The 23,631-nt window shown below is 32.5% G+C and overlaps 1 protein-coding gene across 1 annotated transcript; it reads left to right on the top strand.

Annotated features, from left to right (window-relative positions):
* Positions 1-19,873: 19,873 nt before the first annotated feature.
* Positions 19,874-23,035, top strand: LOC108903533 (ankyrin repeat and KH domain-containing protein mask). Its single transcript, XM_018705751.2, has 2 exons — positions 19,874-20,135; positions 22,728-23,035. Exons 1-2 carry the CDS (start codon positions 20,063-20,065, stop codon positions 23,003-23,005), a joined length of 351 nt encoding a protein of 116 aa, XP_018561267.1. The 5' UTR covers positions 19,874-20,062; the 3' UTR covers positions 23,006-23,035.
* Positions 23,036-23,631: the final 596 nt, after the last annotated feature.

Raw genomic sequence — 23,631 nt, 5'->3', positions numbered from 1 at the left:
AGTCCGCAAAATCTACACTTTGCATTGGCAGTAAGTTCAATTCTATTACGATAATTGTTTAAACGTCCATGACCTGTTGAAATTCCCGTGATAATCCTAATGATACTTCGTAAATTCCGACTTCTATAAAAAAAACAGAGCTGTCTCAAACCAGATTCACTCGACCATTCATCCATTCATCCATTGATTACTCTTTGATCAAATCATCAATATTAAATACCATTGAGATAGCTCAATTACTTGTCTTGGTCCCATAAATTGACTGCTACAACGTTGTTTGACTAATTTTCCAGCCAAATCAGCTTGGTTTACTGATTTATGTACAAACACAACAAATATCCCATAATTAAGGACTTACAATCCGCCATTAAAGTTTGGCACAAGGGTACAATCAATTACCATACGGTTAGTATTGTAATAACGAAAATCCCAGATGTAGGGGAAAATGTACAGACTACAAGCAGTTTTGTAAAATCGCAAATTTTACAAGTGTTTCTAAAATAAAGTTAGTTCTCGGTTAATTCTAAGAAAAAAAATCTAAGCAGCTTCATTTCTGTGTTAAACAGGAAGAGATAATATATTGAAATTTACTTTATAATTTTATTCCTGACCTATCAAATCATGTTTCATGTTTTAAAGGTAAATCCTTAAAATTTTATTAAAACATCGAGTTTAAAACATCCATTGGTGATTGCGAACATTTCGTATTTAGTCACTGGAAATATTGACTTCGTCAATAAGAGAAATGCGTCTTCATTTGTTAAAAACTTAACTGACGAGGAAAATGAGTTGAAAATAACACAGGCACAAAAAAAAGTCCAAACCCAAGAGATCCACATGTAATTTTCGAAGGAATTCGATGCGCTGAACACAATCCTGAAGTCAAAATTCATGACTCGCCGATAAATTTCGTAGAAAAGTGAAATTTTTTGGTGAAAACTGTTCCAATTATGGGTCAAAATTGATTTTTTCCTAAATTTTATCCAAATATATCATTGTCGTAGTATTTTGAGGTGGTCAAAACGATGTCATTACTAAAATTTACTTATGATCTCCATATTTCTTAGAAAAGCCACAATTTGGGTGAAAACTGGTCCAAGTATGGATCAAAGCTGACTTTTTCCTAAATTTTGTCAAAATATATCACTTTTGAACGATGAAGTCTGAACAAAAATATATGGCTATTAGGATTCCCAATTTTCAAGACGAATGATAAATCATCAGATCAAGCTACGTAATTATTATTAAAAGATTCTAAACGTCATGTTACTTAACAGATAATAAATAATAATTCAAGTAATCACATTACGTTATTAATAAAATATGATGACCTTTTCATTATTTTTGAAAACACTGTCTCCTAAAGTGAAAAGTTTCCTACGTAATATATTTAAGAAGTTGATGATATGCAGTACTCTATAGTGTCCTATTAAAGTCTGATCAAATATTGTATTTAAATCCTATATTATATTGGTAGCATATTAAAGTTATAATAAATCGAATATTTAGATTTTAGAAATATTACCGATCAACAAAATTGTATCTCCGAGATATTTTGAACATTTTTGCTATTTTGGCTGTAATTTCAGAAAGACCGAATAAATATTTAATTATTTATTAACATATTTATTTTGACAGTCAATTACACCGAACAAGCAATACGACTTTGATTACAAAAAATAATAAAAAGAAAACATAAATCGATTATACAGGGTGATTCAGTCATAATGACAGAAAATCGGAAAAAATTTTTTTACTCGACTTTTAAAAATGAAGGAAATCAACCCATAACTCCCAATAATGGTTGGTTTATAAAAAAGTATTAGTCCTAACTTAGCCGTAACTTAACCTTAATCTTAGTCCTAAAAAGTTAAATGTACAGAATGTAATGTTTCGGTATATAAAAATCTGAACCTTGCCCTAGTCCTAAGGAGGTCTTAAGACATGACCTTGAAAGTTCGCATCTTTTAATTTTTCTAGGATTAAGACTAAGATCTGAGAAGTGCGCATGCACAAGTATTGCATTTCGTAGCATAGTGGTCTCCTGTCTTTGTCTATGGTGGTCGCCATTACGCCATTACCATAGTAATAGGTTATATTTTTCTTTTCACTCACCAACAAAACAAATAAAATAACATTACCACAGAATAATAAACAAGTATTATGCTGTGATATTACTAGCCATGCGCGTAGTCAAATCGCTCATTGGTTAATCTTAATAAAATTAGGACCACACATTGTTTTTATAAACGTGTACCTATTCTTAGGACTAATACTAAGATTAGTGTAAAGGTTAATACTAAGACTAAGACTAAGTTAGGACTAATACTTTTTTATAAACCAACCATAAGAAAGCAGTCCGGCCAGATGCCCGAATGCTCGGAAAATTTGTAACGTAATGTCACGAACCAGTCGTCAGCTGAAGCAAACAGCGTTGCCAAGTTCACATCATAATATGTGGTTCACATTTGCTTTGGTTCGGCGTTAAACGTATCCACTTAATCCGCTTTAGTATACGTATACATATGTACGAAACCAATAAAATGCAAGTAAATAAAGGAGCATGCTGCATTTTATTATAAATAATTTTAACAATTGTATTAACTTAATGCAAAATGTTTTAACAAGCCTGACTTCTCGAAGTCAACTTTCGTTAAAAGAAAATAAATAAAGCAGAGGTAGTTCGTAGGTGTTTGTAGGCACACCATATTTTATCAAATAAAAAAAGTCGGCACACTAAATACCTAAGTATACAAAATACACTACACACGGTTACAAAACCATTAACAATTTAAAGCGTTTATTCAAATCTACCACCCTCCATATCTCCCGCATTTATCCCGCAAAGGAGTGAAGATCACACCATACAGATAGAGAAGGGATGTGGACTGGAAAGACACACGAAACCATTAGTTTATTTCGGATTGTTTAAAGTGTCGGTCGTGATGGCTTTGTATACGAATGCCGAATATGTGGATATGGTGATTTTATACGGAGAGTGTGTACAGAACGCAAATGCCGCTGCAATTGAATATCGGAGACATTTCCCTGATAGACATAACTTCCCAAGCCCGCGGACAATTGTGCAAGCCGTCCAACATCTTTGGGATCTATCATACCGCGCTGAAAACGTGCAGGACATCGACAAAATGACTTAAATGTTATAGAGGCTGTTTTAAATTTAGTCGAGGTGCAGCCTACTATTTCCACAAGAGCAATTTCAAAGCGATTGGAGATATCACAAATCAAAGTTTGGCGGATATTGCGCGAGAATTCATTCAACCCGTACCATTTGCAAAAAGTTCAAACTTTAGAACCAGCTGGTTTCCCCAATCGTCTGAAACTTTGCAATTGGTTCCTAAATTGAAGTGCAGCAGAACCTAACTTTATTAACAAAGTGCTCTGGACGGATGAATGTTGTTTTACTCGTGCTGGCATTTTAAACATGTAAAAAATATATTACTTTCTCAAAAACAATAAATAACTACCTAGGTTACACCAAAATTTACATTTACACTAAAGTTTACATTTATTATGTAAACTTTGGTTATACGCAACTGCATACTGAATAATAAATTGAACATAATACTAAAACTATGTATTATTTAACATAAAAAATTATAAAACGTTAATAATATTAAAAATGATAAATTGTAATAACCGTACATTCGAAAACAATCATCCCTATTCAATATTCATTTGTTGTTTTAGCATCAACATTAATGAATAAATAACAATTGTTATCACAATATTTAAGGTAAAATATCTCTTTATCATGTATCGAGACAAAAATGTTTGTTTACATCTTGTCCGAGTTCTATAGTAGGATCATATTCGATGCAAAGTAATAAGTCATTGCCTGTCAAGGAATCCAGTGCAATACGCTTTTAAGGGTTTAAGAAATTTAATAATTTCTTTATACATTATGAAGGGACGAAGCACCCTTGTTCCTACAAATATTTCTTTATTCTCATAAACTATTTATTTTAAATGTAATTTATTATAAATCCAATTTGTTTTTTAAATTCCACATTTGTACTATATTTTACCTTTGTAGGCGCCACTGTTGTTTACTTGTTTTTTGGAGGCGCTCTCTGATTTACGACCAAGCTCGCCAGGTTAGTAGTTGACGTATAACCGACCACTTCGTACACTCGATGTACCTGGGCGACTACAGTTACTACCAGAACACAGTACGTATGCAGCGGCATTTCAGATTTTACATTCAATTTCATTTTAAATTTGAAATGGTTCATCTTACGCCTTCTAAAAGTGGTGACACGATTTTCCTTTGATCAAAAACCGACAACTTTTTGCTCTACTTTGCATCGAATACGATCCTACTACAGTCATATAGTGCACGTGCAAGTCACAAATGGGTTTGTCATAGCCACCTTACTGTGTATTGAAGAATGTTTTTTAGGACAGAGAATCTGGGCAGGCAGAAAAAAGAGAACAGTCAGTGTCAAATAAATAAGTTTTTCGTTTGAATTTTACTTTTGAAAAGATTCTAATACACCTAAAGAATAAAGATTTATTCAAGATCTTGCTTTATTTCGAAAAAAAACCGAACCGTATGCTTAGGGTAAAACGGGTAGTTTTATCACGAAGCAATTGACAGGATTAGAAGGTTAGTGATTTGGACAAGTTAGCCTAGGTCGGAAAGACGTACCGAGTTGTTTATTTGTCTCCATCCAATTATTTTTTATGGAATATACAAGTCTCTCTTTTATTACTTACAGTCAATATTTAAATACTACATATATTTCACCCTCTCTTTATAATTTATCTAGTGAGTGTTGGTTTTTTATGTCATTATTTCTGTAATGAGACTGAAATGGTTATGAAATGAAATTTAAACTCTTCGAGTTTTGTAACTACAATATTAAATTTTATTTAAAGTGAAACAGAGCTAATTTCTTTGCAGCCGTAATAGTCACATTTGGTCAGATGAAAACCTGCATACTACTCGTCGGTTTAGCTTTCAGAGGAGATTCGGTGTCAATGTATGGGCAGGAGTATACGGCGATCGTTTAATTGGGCCGCATTTTCTACCTGAACATCTGAATGGGCCGGGTTACTTTCAGTTTTTAGTAAAATTGTTTGAAAACCTTCCCTTTTAGATGCTACGAGATGTGTGGTATATGCACGACGGAGCTCCGGCCCATTTTGCTCGCGATGTCCGTGGATTGTTAAACGATCAATGTCCAAATCGGTGAATAGGGAGAGGAGGGATCCTAAGATGGCCAGCGCGCTCGCCAGACTTAAATCCTATGGACTTTTGTATATGGGGTTATATGAAAACGAGTTGTGTATCACAGCGAGGTAGAGATTGTAGAGTAGTTGCAGAATCATATCGAAGATAATATAAAATAAGTAAAAACTGATTTTTGGCAAGGCATGCTCAAACCTCTTCGAGGTTCTTCCTGGGCAACAATAACAATTTAATATGCTGATTGCATTATGACTCAGGCCCGGTCTGGCCAGGTCGGGCAGTCGGCAAAATCCGACTTATTTTGGAAGATAGGCCTCCAAACGACTAACGAGGCGCCAAAAGTATAAGAACATTTTTTTGTAAATTCTTGAGATATAGCCACCGTAAATTGAAAAGAAAAAAGAAAAACGTAAAAATGAAAATTGAATCTTTTGTAGAAATGGGATTTTTCCAGGTCATAAAAATAATACAAATTTTATTATTTTGCCCTATACCCCTATAAACAGTGTACCTACAGGAAAGAAAGAGAGAAATAAATATATATTCCAAACCGTACGCCCTTTAATCTAATAACTCCTTTATCTATAAAGCCGTGGACTAGGAGGAAAAACGAGATAAATTAATATATCCCAAATTGTAAGTCTTTTAACCTTATAATAACCCTTTACCCTATAGCCGTATAAGTTATGTGCTCAGAAGAAAAAATGAGAATATAAATAATAATGTCCAAACTATTATTGATTTCCTGTATCCTGTATCCTGGATCGATAGGTTTAAGTTTTTTTCTTATATTAATATAATTTTATATAATTTTAAAACCAATAATAGTTTGAACGTAGCCTATAGAGTTATAGCGTAAATAAAATCTGTGAAAACGGCATGAATACTGCAGAGGTAAGTATACTTATATTCCTACAGGATAGCGGCATAGCGCTTGAAATGAGCTTTAATTTGAACTGCAAATAGATATTCGTAGATTGTACTGGAACCGGAGAAATAACGATTCAAAGTCACCTATCCCAATGAGTTTTTTTTCTGTTAAAAAAAATATTAATTAATAAACAACATAAATTAATTAAAAAACAGAATAAGTACTGTAAGGGTAAGTATATCAAAAGTATATTTTTAATATTTTAAAGATGGTGCTTGAAATAACTAATAAGCTTTAATTTGAGCTGCAAATAGATGGGAGAGTTTGCCTTGCAAGCTCGATCCAGATGGCAGCATGTAAATAGCTTCTGTCATGTCTGCCGCGTTTGCGCGTTGCACGCTGCGTTAGTGAGACAAAATCAATTTATAAATTTAAATTTGAATGAAATTTTTATTACATAAAAATCGTAAAGACAAACTTATTTTTGCAAAGGTAATGAAATCACCTTGTAAAGAAACTTGCAGGTATAAATGCAACAAAAAATAAATGAAGAAGCTATAAAAGTCATTTTTGACGAATTTTGAAGATCATACTCGACAGTGGGATTTTCTTGTAAAGGTGCGTGACACAACGAGAAAAAGAGCAGGTTACTGTACATAATAAATATTCCAGAAGGAATTTCTCTCGCAATTGTAAGTTTGTCATTGAGAAACAAATTTGCAAAACGATGTTCTTAAATACGCTTGCAATTTCTGAAACAGTTATAAGCACCGCTTTGCAAAAAATTGCTGAAGGTGGTACCTTAGAACGGGACAGAAGAGGAAAACACAACACTAGACCCCATAGGAACCCGGATGCTCTAATAAAAAACATTATGGAACACATAAAACTTTTTCCACTTATGCCTTCTCATTATACAAAAAAAAACTCAAAACGAATGTACTATTGGAAGAAGGTTTGAGTATTTCACGAATGCTCAGAATGAATGTATTTAGAATATGCAAAACAACAAAAAATGGAATGCAGTAGCTACACTCAGACAATACAGGGATACTCTTAATTCGAAATTTAATATAGCTTTCTTTAAGTCAAAAAAAGATCAGTGTTCTGTGTGTAGTGCCTCTAAGAATACAGATCCCGAGAAGAAAACAGAAAAAATGGAAGATGATTATAATAATCATAATTTAAACAAAATCGCGGTTCAAAGTCTGAAAGACATTGATAAAGAATTGTCAAAAAATGATAAATCTGTAATAACAGCATGCTTTGATTTGCAGAAGGTGTTAGTAACGCCCAAGTCAGAAGTCAACGATTTTAATTATAAAAGTAAAATCGCAACATACCTACAACTTTACAATGTATTTATTTTGGCAGCAATCAAGGATATTGCTATGTATGGCATGAGCAAATATCGAAGAGAGGACCGGATGAAATTGGAAGTTGTTTACGCATCTTTTTATAAAGTGTTAAAGAAAATGGCATACAAAAGGTTATTCTTTATTCCGACAATTGCGGTAGTCAAAACCGTAATCGTTTTATTTTTGCGATGTTTGCTTATGCATCAATGACTTTCGATTTGGAAATAACACACCGTTTTCTTGAAATTGGACACACGCAGAATGAAAATAACAGCATGCACGTTGTGACTGAAGTTGCAAAAAAACGTCACTCTGCTATATACACTCCTGATCAGTGGATTCGTATAACAAAAATGGCTAAAGTTACTGCCAGTTACAGTACAAAGTACAAGAAATGCCTCAAGAAGATTTTGTAATTTTTAAACCAATGGTAAAGAAACAAAACTGGAAAAGATATTACTGGAGAGGCTGTAAAAATCAGCAAAATCAGAGAAATCCACTGCGATCCAAAGTCTCCCAATAAAGTATTCTTTGTGTATAATTTTGGAGAAAATCATAAAGAACTAGAACTAGACTTACAAAAAATACACGCAAATGGGAAGAATATCAATTTCCAAGATTGTATCAAGGTTTGCTGCCAATTGATGATAAAAAATTAAGTGGTCTTTTGGGTCTGTGTAAGGCTAATTTAATACCACCGATGTATCATGGATTTTATAACTCCCTTCGGCCTGGTAGTAAGACTGACCACCAGGAAGAAAGTAATATTGATCAAGAAAATGACTGACTGTATCGTAATCAATTTTCCTTTTATGTCATTATTGATTATTAACAATTATTTTTTATCTAAAAATAGAAAATGTTTAATTTTTCTGTACCTTATTATGTTAGTGTAGCAAGTTGTTTCTCAATAAAAATTTTGTTGACGAAAACTGTCAAAATCCATTTTTTCTTATCCTAAACTATTTTATTTAGATCATCAATAATTAATTAAGACCTAAACAATAATTACTTTGTTAAAGAAGAACGATTTAGCTCTTGTAATAAAAAAAATAACGAACATTATTATTTTCTCAACTATTCAAATGCAATTAGCTCAGTGTCACCAAATTTGAGATACGACAGTTTTCCTTGGGAGAGTCGATATGCACCCTAATAACAGACAAAACCAAATAGGCCCCGATTTCGATTTTTCCCGACGGCCCCTGAAAGAGCCAGACCGGGCCTGTTATGACACAATAACTTGAAGTATTATCTTTATTGTAATCTCACATTCCAGTATTACTCTTTATTCTTAGCGATGAGTTGATAACTAAGAGGGATTTACCTACTGAGATTTTATTTCATTTGACATAAAAAAACCCATTTATATTATTAGCATCACATTATCACCACTTTAAAGTATTATTTACTTTTCTTGTTATCTACTATAAATGAACTTACATTCAGATATCAGAAAGTCACAAAAGATACCGAACTTATATTTAGATATCGGAAAGTCACAAGCCACAAAAAATTTTAATTAACAAATACAAATAATTATTTATTATTAAATTTTTACTGATTATTTAAGTTATTTTTATATTAATCACATTGCACAGAAAATTGAAAATTTGGTTGCAATAAATTGAAAAAAAAATTAATTTTTAATGGTACAAAATAAATAGATAACAAAGTTGCGTATGATTTCTTCAGCAGTTTACTAAAAGAAAATAGCCTAATTTTGGATAGTTTTTAAAATTCCCATCGCTTTTATGGGAAAGCTTATTTATGCACGAGTTTATACACTTTTGTTTTGCTTAAAATATACTTTTAAGGCAAAAGGTCTATGCGAAACCACCTAAAACCAGGGGTGGCTCGTAACAATGAGATTAGGTGAAGCATATTCATTGACTGACTAAAAAGAAAAACAAAGCGCGAAAATTTTCAAGGTCAAACGGCTTTAAATGAATCTGGAAATTTTTAGTTTCTTTTGCAATATTACCGAAAAACTGACGTTCACGAGAAGGATTTTCATTTAGATTTTATAAAAAATAGAAATATTAATTCGGCTTGTGGATTTCTGCTAACATTAAGGCACACCGTATATGTATGTTCCAAACAAGCTTCGTAATTACAACAGCCTCACGTGACGTTCCCAAAATTGTTAAATCCCCCCTTATTCCACACGCCCGACTTTACACTCACAATTAAACACGGCATACAGAAAAGTTTTTTTAAATAAATACTGCCACATAACCACTTATACTCCGAATACCGTAACTTTCTAACGTACACATTGTCTTTTGACTTCCCCTTTTTTCCATATCGAGAGAATAAAGTCTCTCGCAATTTAAAAAATCCTTTTTGTCCTCAATTTTCCATCTGGGAAATGGCATTTCCAAGAAACTACATAGGTACTGGAGCATACATAGGAAACATTTCTACAATTATTATATAAAGCCCGAGTGGTTGCCATGACAACAACCGTAAACAACGCTACGAAGAGAAGCGGAATACCTACAGCCTGATTTTCAATATACTCGTAGAATTATACCTAAATTATAAAATTTGCATAAAATTAAAAATAATTTTAAATTGCACAACCAAACGGACATTTTAGGTGAAACTATGCGTTACTTTAGGCGCCGCTACTACCTAAAACTCACCTAAGACTGACTCGAACCTCTCCAAATCTAATGAAATTTAATTGGGCTGTCATCTAGCTAATGCACACCTGCCGCAAAAAGGGCCAATGTTGACTCCTGTCAATTAAGTTCTAGTGACCAGTGTTGTTCCAGCTATTACAATTGTACTAGATCTATTACATTTGAGAAAATTCTATTACCCTATTACTAAGTTGTCAAAATCTATTACACTATTAGGCTTTTTTTCGCGATTGAATATTGGTGAATATCTGACTTGTAGTTACCATTTCTATCTCTTTTGATCTTAGTTGTCACATGAACTTCACTTGCAAAAAAAGCCTATTGAATTTTTAGCTCGACAGTGAGGAAATTCTGGAGATGAAAAACCACAGAATCTTTATAAATTTATTTCAACCAAAGAAAACAAAAATACATATAGCTCCCTTGAAGAAACAATAATACTAAAATAAAATATAATTATAACAAAACGAAACTTTACTCAATAAAAAACTTTTGTTAAAAAATAAAACGATATAGGTTAAATCACAGAGTAAACAAAAGTTTAAAGATGTGAAAACGGTATATTTCAGTCAACGAACAAATCCTATTACAGTTTTCTGTCAATATATTACGATTTTCTATAGATTAGGTATATTACAAATTATTTAAGCTCTGGAACAACACTGCTAGTGACTATAGTAGGATCGTATTCGATGCAAAGTCGAGCTAAAAGTTGTCGGTCTTTTATCAAAGGAAAATCGTGTCATCATTTTTAGGAGGCGTAAGATAAATCATTTCAAATTTAAAATGAAATTCAATGTAAAATCTGAAATACCGCTGCATACGCACTGTGTTCTGGTAGTAGCTGTAGTCGCCCAGGTGCATCGAGTGTACGAAGTGGTCGGTTATACGTCAAATACTAACCTGGCGAGCTTGGTCGTATATCAAAGAGTGCCTCCAAAAAACAAGTAAACAACAGTGGCGCGTACAGAAGTAAAATGTACCTAGTACATATGTGGAATTTAAAAAACAAATTGGATTTATAATAAATTACATTTAAAATACATAGTTTATGAGAATAAAGGAATTTTTGTAGGAACAAGGATGCCAGACGTGAACTGATCCCTTCGTCCCTTCATAGTGTATAAAGAAATTATTCAATTTCTAAAACTCTTAAAAGCGTATGGCACTGGATACCTTGACAGGCAATGATTTATTACTTTGCATCGAATATGATCCTACTATAGACATGTGGCATCCAGGACAACTTTTAGCGTGGAATGTACTTGTATGATCAAAAGAGTAGTATGGTTGGTTGTTCATCTTGCCAATCAGTCTTCGCCAAATTTTGCCTCGGCGTAGATTATGATTTTTTTTAGGAGCGGAAAATTTCTACATTACTGAATTTTATTATTCATATTGCATTGAAAAATGCATTTGTAACACCAAATTTTATTATAAATTTATTTTGTGAGATGTAGTTTCGAAATATTTTCTATTTGTTCAACTACGCATGTGCTAGTTAAGTATGTTTATTTTTATTTTAAGCCAAAAAAACTTTAATTTTTACCATTACTTAGTTAGGTCAGCAGCCCAAGTTTCATTAATCTTGTGCTGCCCAATTAATTTTGATATTTCTAATTGACCTGTTGGTCAAATTTCATACTAATTGTTTATTGGGTCTGCCTGTACTTGAAAATTCACCACACTTACCATTTGGGACAACTAAGCCGAAAAAATCAGCCTCAAAACAAATCGACCGTAGCTAGGGTCAAGGATGAAGTCTAAAAGGACCTAGAGCCCCAGCGCAGCGATGCAAAGCACGCGACGAAGCTAAAATTGCAAATTTTACCTATCTTTCTAAAATTCCGTGGTCGCGCTCAAGACCGTTCCAAGCAACTGAAAAACGCCCTAACCACGATAGTTGACGGGGATCGATGGCGTCAACAACACCTTTCAGAACGACGCGACGCGGGGATTAAACGTGTTCACCGATCTTTTCAAAATTCCCGCCGTTGTGTCCAAAAATCTCTATGCAGTTCAAACTACCCCGACTCAGTAGCCCACATCCCCGACAGCTCAAAATGAAGTGCCCAAGTGCATCTCTGTACTTAAATTAGAGCGTGGACCATTATCCTGAAGCCTACAATATTCTGAAGGGTGATAAAATTTGGAAAATCCAAGGAACTAATTGAGAATCGCAGCTAGCTGGATGGCTTATACTTGAAATTCTGCGATATGGCGTCCAACGTGGGGCGCTGTCGCTCAATAAGCCAATGCCCAATCTTTTATTCCACAACAACTCGAAATACTATGCTGATTGGTTAAGCTCAATCTTACTGTACCACGAGGAAATAAAACGCCAGACATCAAGTCAGGACGTATATTATACTTCAATAAAAATATTCATGCACACCAAATAGTGTTTATAGGTCTAATAGCTGTTTTACATTGACAATTTATTCATCAATAAATTGACGAAGTTCTTCATCAATTAATTCACGAATTTATTGGTAAACAGTGTGGTTTTACACTGCTACAGACTTTATCAAGTTTTTTGACGTATGAATCAGTTCTACCAATGCATCAAAGAAGCAAATAAATTTCAAAAATGACACCTTTCCACTCATAATTGTAGTGATACAACAGCGGTACCGTTCTGACACATATTATATAAATATTAGTTTTTGTAAGTAACAAATCAGTAAAAACAATGCAAAACTAGCACGACGCCACACAATTATTTACATATTCCAATAACATAACCTCATTACACTGATCATCTGAGGCTGGAAATCTGTTGGGTTGGTACTTCCGAACTTCACGAAGGAATTGACGAAAATTAGAACATGCTCTAATTCGTCAAGAACTTGATGAATAAATTGATGAAGTTATTTGACAGCAGATTTGGTGCATTACATTTGTCCAATTTCTTGATGAAGCGACTTCATCAATTAATTGATCAATAAATTGTCAATGTAAAACAACTTTAACAATCTTACGGGTTCTCAGCGGTGAACGGTGAACGAGACGTAGACTTCACTCTCGTGGGGTCTAATAACTGGAACACTCGATGATGGCTTCAAAGCAGGTTCTAATAGAAACAGACGTCTTCGACCTAAATGGCCAAAGGCATTCCGCAACAAATGTTGGTGCCCTTAAGTACTTAATTTAACAATTTGACGAAAACGGCTCCTGCTCTTCACTGTCTAGCGCTGTGTACGAGTACGCTCTCCCACACTCTACGCACGGTTTGCCGCCTCTCCTCCTGCTCCGCACACTCTCACAACAGGTGTTCTCTGAGGCGCAGCCATGTACACACGCCTCACACTTCCCCGCCAGTATAGTTCAAATCCATACCAATTCAACATAAATAATAAAGTTGTTACGATGTCAATTGGAACCGTATAAAAACATATATACTCCGCGGTAGAAATTATAGAGAGTGACTCAGACATAATATAAAAACACTATTACCATAATGCGTATAAAATATAAAATGATTTTTATACGGTTCAATATTATGTATCTTTGTGCCGCTCGCTACGCACATCGATAGAATCTATAATCGTCTATAGACTGAGTTACACTGAACGTCGATCTATTTCTGTCTTTTGCATTTGGTACGAAATAGGGAAATGCTTTTTTAGTGGGTGTAAACGGACTTGATTTACCCGTCCTGAGAAACGTCATAGCATAAGCGTAGACGAGGGGTCTAATTCCATGGCTATAATAAATTTATAAATTAAAAAAACACAACTGAGACGTTTTAAAATGCTGTAATAATTAAAATGGATCAAAGTGTCGGTTATAGCAAACCGTAAAAAAATATTAGATGTTATGTTTTATTATCTTTTTTAATATTTTATATATCTTGTTGCCTTTTATGCAGACACGCCAATGGATTTTCATTCCCGGCACTCTCTATAATTACGACCGCGGAGTATTACTCATAAACTCTACGGTATCCATAGGCGTCCAAAAAAATTTTGCCCTGTCTCGTCTAGATATATTATATTCCGAGCTGTATTCCTATTTAGTTGACGATATTTTCTAATTTTTTGTAAATAATCTTCCCGAAGTGCAACAATGCGTCGTGATTCCATAATTACCATACGATTGTTCAAGATTTTTATGTTTAAAAGCGCATTGTATAGTTCTTCCGAAGTCAGTTGAACATGCATAAAAAAACCGAGCAATCAAATTAATAAGTTTCATGGGCGTTCCTAGAAAAGTTTTCTGCTATAGCAAAAAATTATAATAATTTGTATATAATGTGTAGAAAATTTCTATTATATGTTCATTTGACCAACAACATATTTTAATTATTTATGTCCTCAAACAATTTTATTATATTGATGGTAAATTTCATTTTGTTCCGTTTCAAAAGGTCTCCAAAATGCCACGTTGTGATAATATTAGTAAACCAAATATCCCTCTTATTTTTCCCTTTCGCAATTGTAATATGAATGATTAATAGAAGGGTGCCTATAATAAATTAAAATTATCTGAATCACACCAAATTCCGCATTCCCGCACTGCACTGCTAGGCGACTAGTCGACAAGTTGTCGACTAGTCGCCTAGCAGTTCAGTTGTCGACGACAACTGAATTTTGACAACGCAATGGACCAGAGAAACAGTGCGCATTGCTCTTTGCCCGCACGCTCATTCTTCAACTGAGCGTATACATTTCTACCACCTGCACTTTTCGTTCGACCAGACCTGTATATGGGTATAGCTAAATAAATGTGGGAACAAGTTTTTCAAATATTTCAAAGCCGAGTTGCTGCTTAACGACCGAGCCTGGTACATACCTTAAAGATATTTGTTCTTCAATTGACTTCGGAAAAACTATACTAAAACATGTAAATATCTAAAGATTTATAATTATAATCAGGATAATCGCTTAATTTATCTCGAATCATGTTTAAAGTAGGAACTTTATTTTCTTTACACATATTATAAATTGTGAGCCGTATTACATCTCTGGTAAAATCGTCAGTATTCTTTAATTTTGTATTTTTCCGTTTCCCTTTGTACCGTGATTAACAACGTCTCATTCTTTAATTACGCGATAAACTGTCCTTTTTGATGTATTACAATATAAAGAATTATGGTAGAACATAAGATGTGACAGTTATAAGGCTGTCTTTGTTATTTTAATTTTAATTAAAAGTACCTAATATTTATCTGAGTATTCTATTATGCCAATGAAAAGGTGACAATGACTCACCAGACAATTGATATTGTTTGGTTTTATTTCAATAAGTATCTCCTTTATTTTTTATGGAATGTTTCTTATAACAATTCATATTTTTCCGGTAGAATATTTTTTATTTTATTATTTTTGTATTTCTTTTTTGTCTTTTATTTTTTTAAAGTTTTTTATTTAAACAAAATTTTTTTAAAGTAGTGACAAGCAAATATTTTTTTCTTAAAACTACAAATATTTGCTTCGGGCTTTTAATACCCTTGCGCCGGTCCTGAATGGAGGGGACAATATGACACTACATTTTGCCCCAATGAAATATATTATCCTCAAAGGAATAAATGGCGTGTTATCACCTTTTCAGATATTACCAAAACATTAAATAATGTGACAAAAAACTTGTCCTATACTGTCTTATTTTTATATGAAACCATTATTTACAATTTACATAAAAAGGAATATAAAACTAAAACGAATTTGACTTACAGCTGTGACGTGCTATGCTAAACTGTCTTAATTGCGCCATTTATTGATAGGAAGTTCAACAAGAATCTCATACCCTGTCCTCATTTTATTTACTTATAAAAAGACAGAGGGGAGTTACTTAACTAAGTAGTTTTCTGTAACAGCATATCACAATTGATAACAACGACAAACGGTTCAAATTAACTTCTTTTTAAATCAAATAAAAATTTGTATAAGGAGTTTTTAGCGAAATTACTTCCAAGTTCGCATTAACATTCATTGCAGAATCGTATTTAGCGACAAAACACTATATGTTTTTCTTATGCAAACACCCCATCGCAACAAAAAATAGAACTATGGATCACCCTGTAGCTACCATTAAAATTTTAATAAATTTGTGGCAAAATTTACTTCTTTCTAGGTTTGAGTAGCTTTTTACATAAAAAGTAATTTACTGTAACTCCTACTATTGATATTAACTGTTATTATTATTGTATATTTACTGTTATTTCGACTTTAAAAGAAATGTACAATCATGGCTAAAAATAGTAATTTAAAATTGGGACTGACAAAAACAATTCACATATTATTGTTTATATAAGTACTTACATCTGATGGTGTTTACTTCAAGGACTTCAAGGACTACTTTAGAAAAATGATTATCTGATACACTAAATTAATAAAAAGTTACACTTCAATCTTATCTATAAATTTTCGATTCAATTAAATATAACAAACTGAAAATAAAAGGTTAACATATTTTAATATTTGTAAGAATTGTCGACATGTGAAATCAAATGAAAGCGGCTAAGTTTTAAAGATATCAAAACAATTTATTCTGTTCTCTTATCTACATGTATTTGAGAATACAATGTATTGTGAGAATAAATAAAAAATATTTTTATACTAATTTAGTGTGCTTTTCCGCACGAAAATATCATATTTGTTAATAAGTATTTCAATATTATGTAAATCAATAGTTTTTATTAATATTTTGTAATAGGAATATCAACATACCAAAAAGAAACATCTTCTCTAACTGTGTGTCAAGAAACGTATTGTTTACAGTTAAATTCCATATCATTTTATGTAGAGTGAATGCAGCCAAAATTTTAATCACCCTTTTCTCATCAAAAGCAACTTTTATCTATTTTTTCCGATAAATTCGAGCATAAGTCGAAACACATATCTGAAACAAACAAACGCGAAATTAATTCAGTTACTACTGAAATATAATAAAATTTGTTATAAATATTGGAAACCTTGTGGCGACAGTCAAATAAATAACCAGTAGGAATCTATATACAGGGCTATCCAAAAGTCCGGGTACGGCAGAAAAAATTACTTAAATATTACAGCAAACATGCGTTACCTTTTGAAAAATACTTAGTCAATGAAAACCCAAGTGATTTCCCCAGCAAAGTCGTGAACATTTTTTTAAACAATAAAAACTGCAAAAAAGTTTTTTTTTTTGTTTTTTTATAATATCTCGAAAAATAATGACGGAATCGTCGTATTCTCAATAGGACTTTTGTAGAGAATAAAAAAAACCTATAAAATGTTTTTTTGTGCGACCCGATCGATTCATTTTTTACAGAGAAAATCCGGAAAAACCTCTAAAATAGACCTTTTTTCAAAAATTCATAAGTCCGTGAAAAATGACAGATAATAATATGTAGTTTAATCGTGTGCAAGATGGTTTCTGTCCGATGCATAGATTTTGCACAATTGCATTATAAACATATTAGAGTTTTTTTTTGCACAGCGTGGCGATTTATCAAAAATGGTCCAATTTAAATTCTGAAAACGATATCTGAGAGTAGACGACAAAATCTCCAATTTGTATATCTCGGATTTTCGCCTGGGTGGTGGGAAATATGCTAAAAATGCCCTTGAAAGTCGCCCGAAACGATCGAAAGTACACTCGAGCCATATTCGGACAGCGGTAGTGGGGGAACCAACGAGCAGAGAACTCTTCCCATCATCCAGGCGAAAATCCGAGATATACAAATTGGGGACATTTGTCGTCTACTTTCAGATGCCGTTTTCAGAATTTAAATCGGACCATTTTTGACAAATCGCCACGCTGTGCAAAAAAAAACCTAATTTGTTTATAATGTAATTGTGCAAAAGCTATGCATCGCGCACGATTAAACTACATATTATTATCTGTCATTTTCCGCAAGATTGTTTTTCCAGCTTCAAATTTAACAGAGTTAATTTTTAAAAACGGGTCTATTTTAGAGGTTTTTTCAGATTTTCTTTGTAAAAAATGAACCGATCGGGTCGCACAAAAAACCATTTTATAGTTTTTTTTTATTCTCTACAAAAGTCCTATGGAGAGTAAAACGATTCCATCATTATTTTTCGGGATATTATAAAAAAAAAACAAAAAAATGTCATTTTTTGCAGATTTTATTGTTTAAAAAAAATTGTTCACGACTTTGCTGGGGAAATCACTTGGGTTTTCATTTACTAAGTATTTTCAAAAGGAAGTACATGAAATTTGCTGTAATGTTTAAGTGTAAAAACAGCCTCTTTTTTCGCTCAGTTGGTTGGCCTATTCACCTCTTAGGTATATTGTATGTAATTGGGGGACGATTTCATTCCACGATTCCAGGTTCTCAATGGATTTTAACAATTTTGAATATTATTGATTTTTAGCACCCTTTTGTATTTTCAGCGATTCTTATTTTGAAAATGCTGAGATATTATTGACGCATTCTCCCTACCATTAAAAAATCCTTTATACGTTTGTAAACATGTATTACTTAATAAAATAAAATCAAAATATTTTGAAAACATAATCTTATCTTTATAGAGTTCGAATCTCATTTTCAGTACCTACCTATTTGCGTTACCATATTTGTATAGATTATTTTATATAAGTAGGGAAATGTGTATTATGGGTTGCCTGAATAGGATATTATTTTATGTATGTATTATGTTGTTTACTCTGTTGGTGTTATTTCATTTAATTATAAAATGTAACGTTCCTAAAGAGTATAATATACCTACAGTGATAAGTCACGTTTTACTATGGAAAAGAATTAGAACCACCAGTTATATTTTAAATAACAAAACTAAAACATTTCTTAAACCAGTGTTTTAAATGAAAAAAGATTTTTCTTATTTTCGGATTCTGTGTAATATATTATGGATTACTTAAATAAACTAACAATCAGCACAGACAATATAGGTCGTCGGCCGCTATGTATGGAGCGATTCTGAGCGACGCGACGGCGGAATTTTGAAAAGTGAGGTGAAAAATGTACCTACGTCGTACTCTCTGGATCGCTGCGCTGAAGCTTGATTAGTACAGGGCGGTTTTAGGTACCCCTTTACTCAAAGTAGCATCAAATCACAATTTATAGAATAAATTACATACTTTACTAAAATCTGCGATTAGATATGTTAATTTTGCATCATGATTAACTCAAATATCATCACGAACTTTAAATAATGCAGTTGTATAATTAATTATACTGCGGACGAAAACCTGATTGAAACCTAAAAAACCTTTTTTTTTCTAATTAAATATTCCTGTACTTCTGTATTTATTGCAGATTCTAATAGTTTTCATACTTTGGAAGGTTAAGGAAGAAGACTAATAACTGCATTTTTCGACTAATTAAAGAAATAATTTCCTAGAATTATACAGGGTGTCGCAGTTAATCAAGTCGTCAACCGTAGAATCTTTTGGTGAAAATAACATGAATTTTATCATGCTACTTTCATTATGGCGCCTCACAACAGTAGCAAATATATTGTAATTTTTATTTTTTGTTTTAATCAAACCTTTTTTTTACCCATCGTTGTAAAATTTATTTGATTAGATATTTCCACCACACTGAAAAAAAAAACATTTTAACTAAATAACACTGCGCCAAAATATTACTTTTCAAACGTGTAATTTTATAATTTCAGTGTAAAGTCGACCCTTCAGATTTCTAAATTTCAGATACCTACGTTAAAATTCATTGAAATTTTACGCTATCAACCTATGTATTACTCAGCCAAAAACCCAAATAATCAATTCAAAGAATAACTACTGGATTGAGATTGTACAAAGATAAGGCAACGGAGATAACAAACACAATGTTTCCATTTGCAAAATGTATACCACCGACAATGATTTCGTTATTGATCCAAATTCCCGGGATACTTTTGAAAGGACTCGGTTACATTATACAGTGAGGATCGGAAATTTCAATGCCACTCGTTCACTGCTTAATGCGGGAGCAGATGTTAATGCCATAGACGTTTTTGGTAGTACACCTTTGTCAATAGCTTGTATAGACAAGCCAAGTCCAGCCATGGTAAGATTATTATTGGAACACAATGCTGATGTCAATCTGGAAAGGCCGGGTACTATAGACTTACTATTGGGTAAGTAAGTATAATTAAAATTATAGATAAATATTAGATATTATTTTCATTTTAACTAAGTATGTACAAATGTTAAGGGTTCTACTTAATAGTAATATACCTACATAATAAATCAAGGTGGTACTAATTTGTCTTCAAATATTTTTTGAACGGGTGGTAGGCACCTACATGGCGCAAAAAATAAGGGTATCTGCCTTATCGAAAAAAAAAAATCCAATGGATGATTAATATCAATTTTTTGCGATATCTATATACTATTTTTTTTTTCAACGTATCAACATGCCGCAGGCTTTTATTAAGATATGGCACAATATATTGAATGTCAAAGAAATTTTTCCCTTATCTTTGTCTTCTTTTACACAGATCCTATATAACAAGTACCTATACATTTATTGGTAAAACAAGGCAATGAATACTCTGAATGAGATGGTATCCTAGAACTTATATTATATCCTCTCTATACAACTACCAACAACAAAAGACACCATTGTAGTAACATGTTGATGAGTTTTAGCATATCTTACTGATCCAACCTCAAGGAACTGCAAATCGATATTAATAAAATTGATCACTAGCTAAAAATAATGGCCGATGAACCAAAACATCTAAATATACCTACATTTGGTCCGAAAGGCACATTTTCACCATGCACTAGCACCTTGAACCAAATTTAATGGCTAACTGGCCTTATATAAAAAAATTGCGTTAATACAGAGTGTCACCTAACGAATATTACATACTTCAATGGTATAATCTAGAACCCAAGTGGTGTCGATTTAACCAAACTTAAACCAAAAATGCCGCAAAAAAATTAGTGTTAAAGTTTTTTTTATTTCTTATTTTTCCCTTAACTTAGAACCCAGTTAACCATTTAGAACAAAACTTGCAGTGATTATGTTCCTATTAGTTAAATTATACAGGGCGTTCACTTTACTACAACCCTTTGTGAATATTCTTCTCTAACTTTTTTGTACATTTAAATTTTTACACGCAATGATCAGAAATAGGTAGAGAATTTTATTCTACACAAAAAATGTATATCAATCAAAAGTCGAAATTATGCTCGGTTATGAAGATATTACAGAAAATATTTATTAACACATACCCCATATTTTTTGGAAATAACTACATATCCATAACATGACAATTTCGATAAGTCACTGTCAAGTTTATATTTTAGAAAAGTTTATTTCTGAAAATGCCTCGTCACAATGAATTTACGAATTGTGAAATGACAGACATGATAAGTGGTATGATGTACAGGAACATTTTAGTGGACGCGTTGCTAAAGAACATATTATTATGAAGAACTTTATCCGAATCGCAGACAGCCTTCTCATACATTGTTTGCTTCCTTATTCACCAGATTAGGAGAAACCGGAAACTTTCGGTCTAATTCACGAAATGGAAGGTACGTTCAAAGAAGGAAGACGAAGAACAAATTCGTCGTTTATCAGCAGTCACAGAAGTTGGCCGCGAAATCCAATAATTTAATGTCCGTATTTCCTAATGTTACAACATCTTTACGTAATATATTAAACACTTCCTGTGACAGTCGTTTTCAAAATTGAAATTAAAAAAAACTATTTTCGATCAACCATGATCCAAAATAGATTGACAAATTTGGCCATAATAAGTATCGAATCGAAAGTAGATTTCAAAACAGACGATATTTTTAAAAAGTTTGCCAACTTAAAAGTATTAAATAAAAAAAATGGAACAAAAATTAAATTTTATTTTATATTTTTTTGTTGGTAAGGGGGACGCAGGCTAATGTTCGCACCCCGGCGCCCAATACGGTTAAGACGGTCCTGTTGTGCTTTGTGCTGTGTGAGAATTTTAAGATTTAACGATTATACATATACTATAATTTGTAACCCATATGTAATGACACCATTCATGTTAACTTGAAATTACATTCTCAATTAATTTTCCAGATAAAGAAAACAATTAAAGTTTCGAAAGTTTGAACACTCAAGAGTATTTTTTTTTTCATTATTATTTTAAAAACACATAATATAAAACATTCTAAAAAAACGTATGTCTTCCATACTTCTTTTTCTTTTTTTCCTAACGCCCTTTAACTTTGGAATAAATTTAATAAAACTACGTAGATGTTACTACAAAAAAATTGAAAATATATAAATCTAATATCAAACCTCCGGTCGACATCTAATCTTAGGAAAACAAACCTGCTCTTGATACCTCAATGATAATACTGACAGGAGAATATAAATCGTACCAGTTTTAAGGTTTTTATCCATAAATACTATATATCACTCGTTTTAATAATAAATAAAAGTAACTTAAAATTTCAAGTTGTCAATGTAAGAAAAAGTAATTTAACGAAATTGAATGTATTTTTAAATATTACAAAGGATGTGAGTGTCAACCTAAATTGTGTCTGTAACCAAGAGTTTTATTACTCATTGGTGACTTATAACATAACTCACTAGTGAGTTATATAGGTCACATATTATTCCTTTGAAACCAAAGAAATTATAGTGTCATTATATACAAGTGTTGGATAAAGTAATTTTTGTCCATTAGGTCATTAACTATCAGTTATATCCAATAACATTTTTTTTTCAGAGTGCGTCCTAAACTGCACGACACCATTGCAGGCAAACATTATTAACATTTTAATCAGGCATGGAAAAAATATTAATGCAACCGATGCATTGAGTAACAGAAGCTGCATGCATATGGTTGCCATGACAGGATACATCCCGGTAGCAGAATCTCTCTTAAAAATGGGAGGAATTGTTAACATCAGAGACAACTTTGACTACACACCCATGAAAATAGCTAATATGCATGAACACTTCGAAACATTAAAACTGATGCAATGTTATAATAGACTTGTATGACTTTTGAAATTATATTTCTTTTATACCGGGTGATTCAGTTTGATATTCGCGGCCTCGTATCTTTTTTATTTTAACAAATAGCTATAACAAACCCTATATATTTTTAAATCGCCGCTGAAACTCTATCAAGTGACATTATTAGATCGTCTCCATGGTAACATGTGTCAAAATTGCTATAGTCAATTGTTTTCTTCAAATGGCACACTATATATTTTTTTATCATTATCAATTCTGGAAGATATTGTTTTTCTGCGTTCAGCTATACAAGGAAGTCTATAGTTTCATTAGAAATATTGCTAGAAAAACAGCTTTATTCTGAAAAATTATAGCCAGCTGCGGAAACAACTGAATTTTGACGTTTCTAAATAACGGTTTGTCAAAATAATTAACATTCTGTACCTACCTACCTATTATATCTATAACTAATAATTATAACACGAATACTTATACAGTAACCAAGAAAAACTAGATATGATTTTCATGTATGGAAAAAGCTGAAAGAACGCTATAGCTGCCAGGTATTTATAGGTGCCAACATCGTTTCCCGCAGACAACTTCCATCAGAAAAAAATTTCGAGAAGTTAGCCAGGAATTTGGCGGCAGATGGAAGTTTTCAAAAGAAAAGA

This window comes from Anoplophora glabripennis, unplaced genomic scaffold (genome assembly GCF_000390285.2).
Source record: "Anoplophora glabripennis isolate ALB-LARVAE unplaced genomic scaffold, Agla_2.0 scaffold94, whole genome shotgun sequence".
Taxonomy (NCBI): Eukaryota; Metazoa; Arthropoda; class Insecta; order Coleoptera; family Cerambycidae; genus Anoplophora; species Anoplophora glabripennis.
Note: the sequence above shows the minus strand (reverse complement) of the source record. Positions and strands in the feature narration are given on the sequence as shown.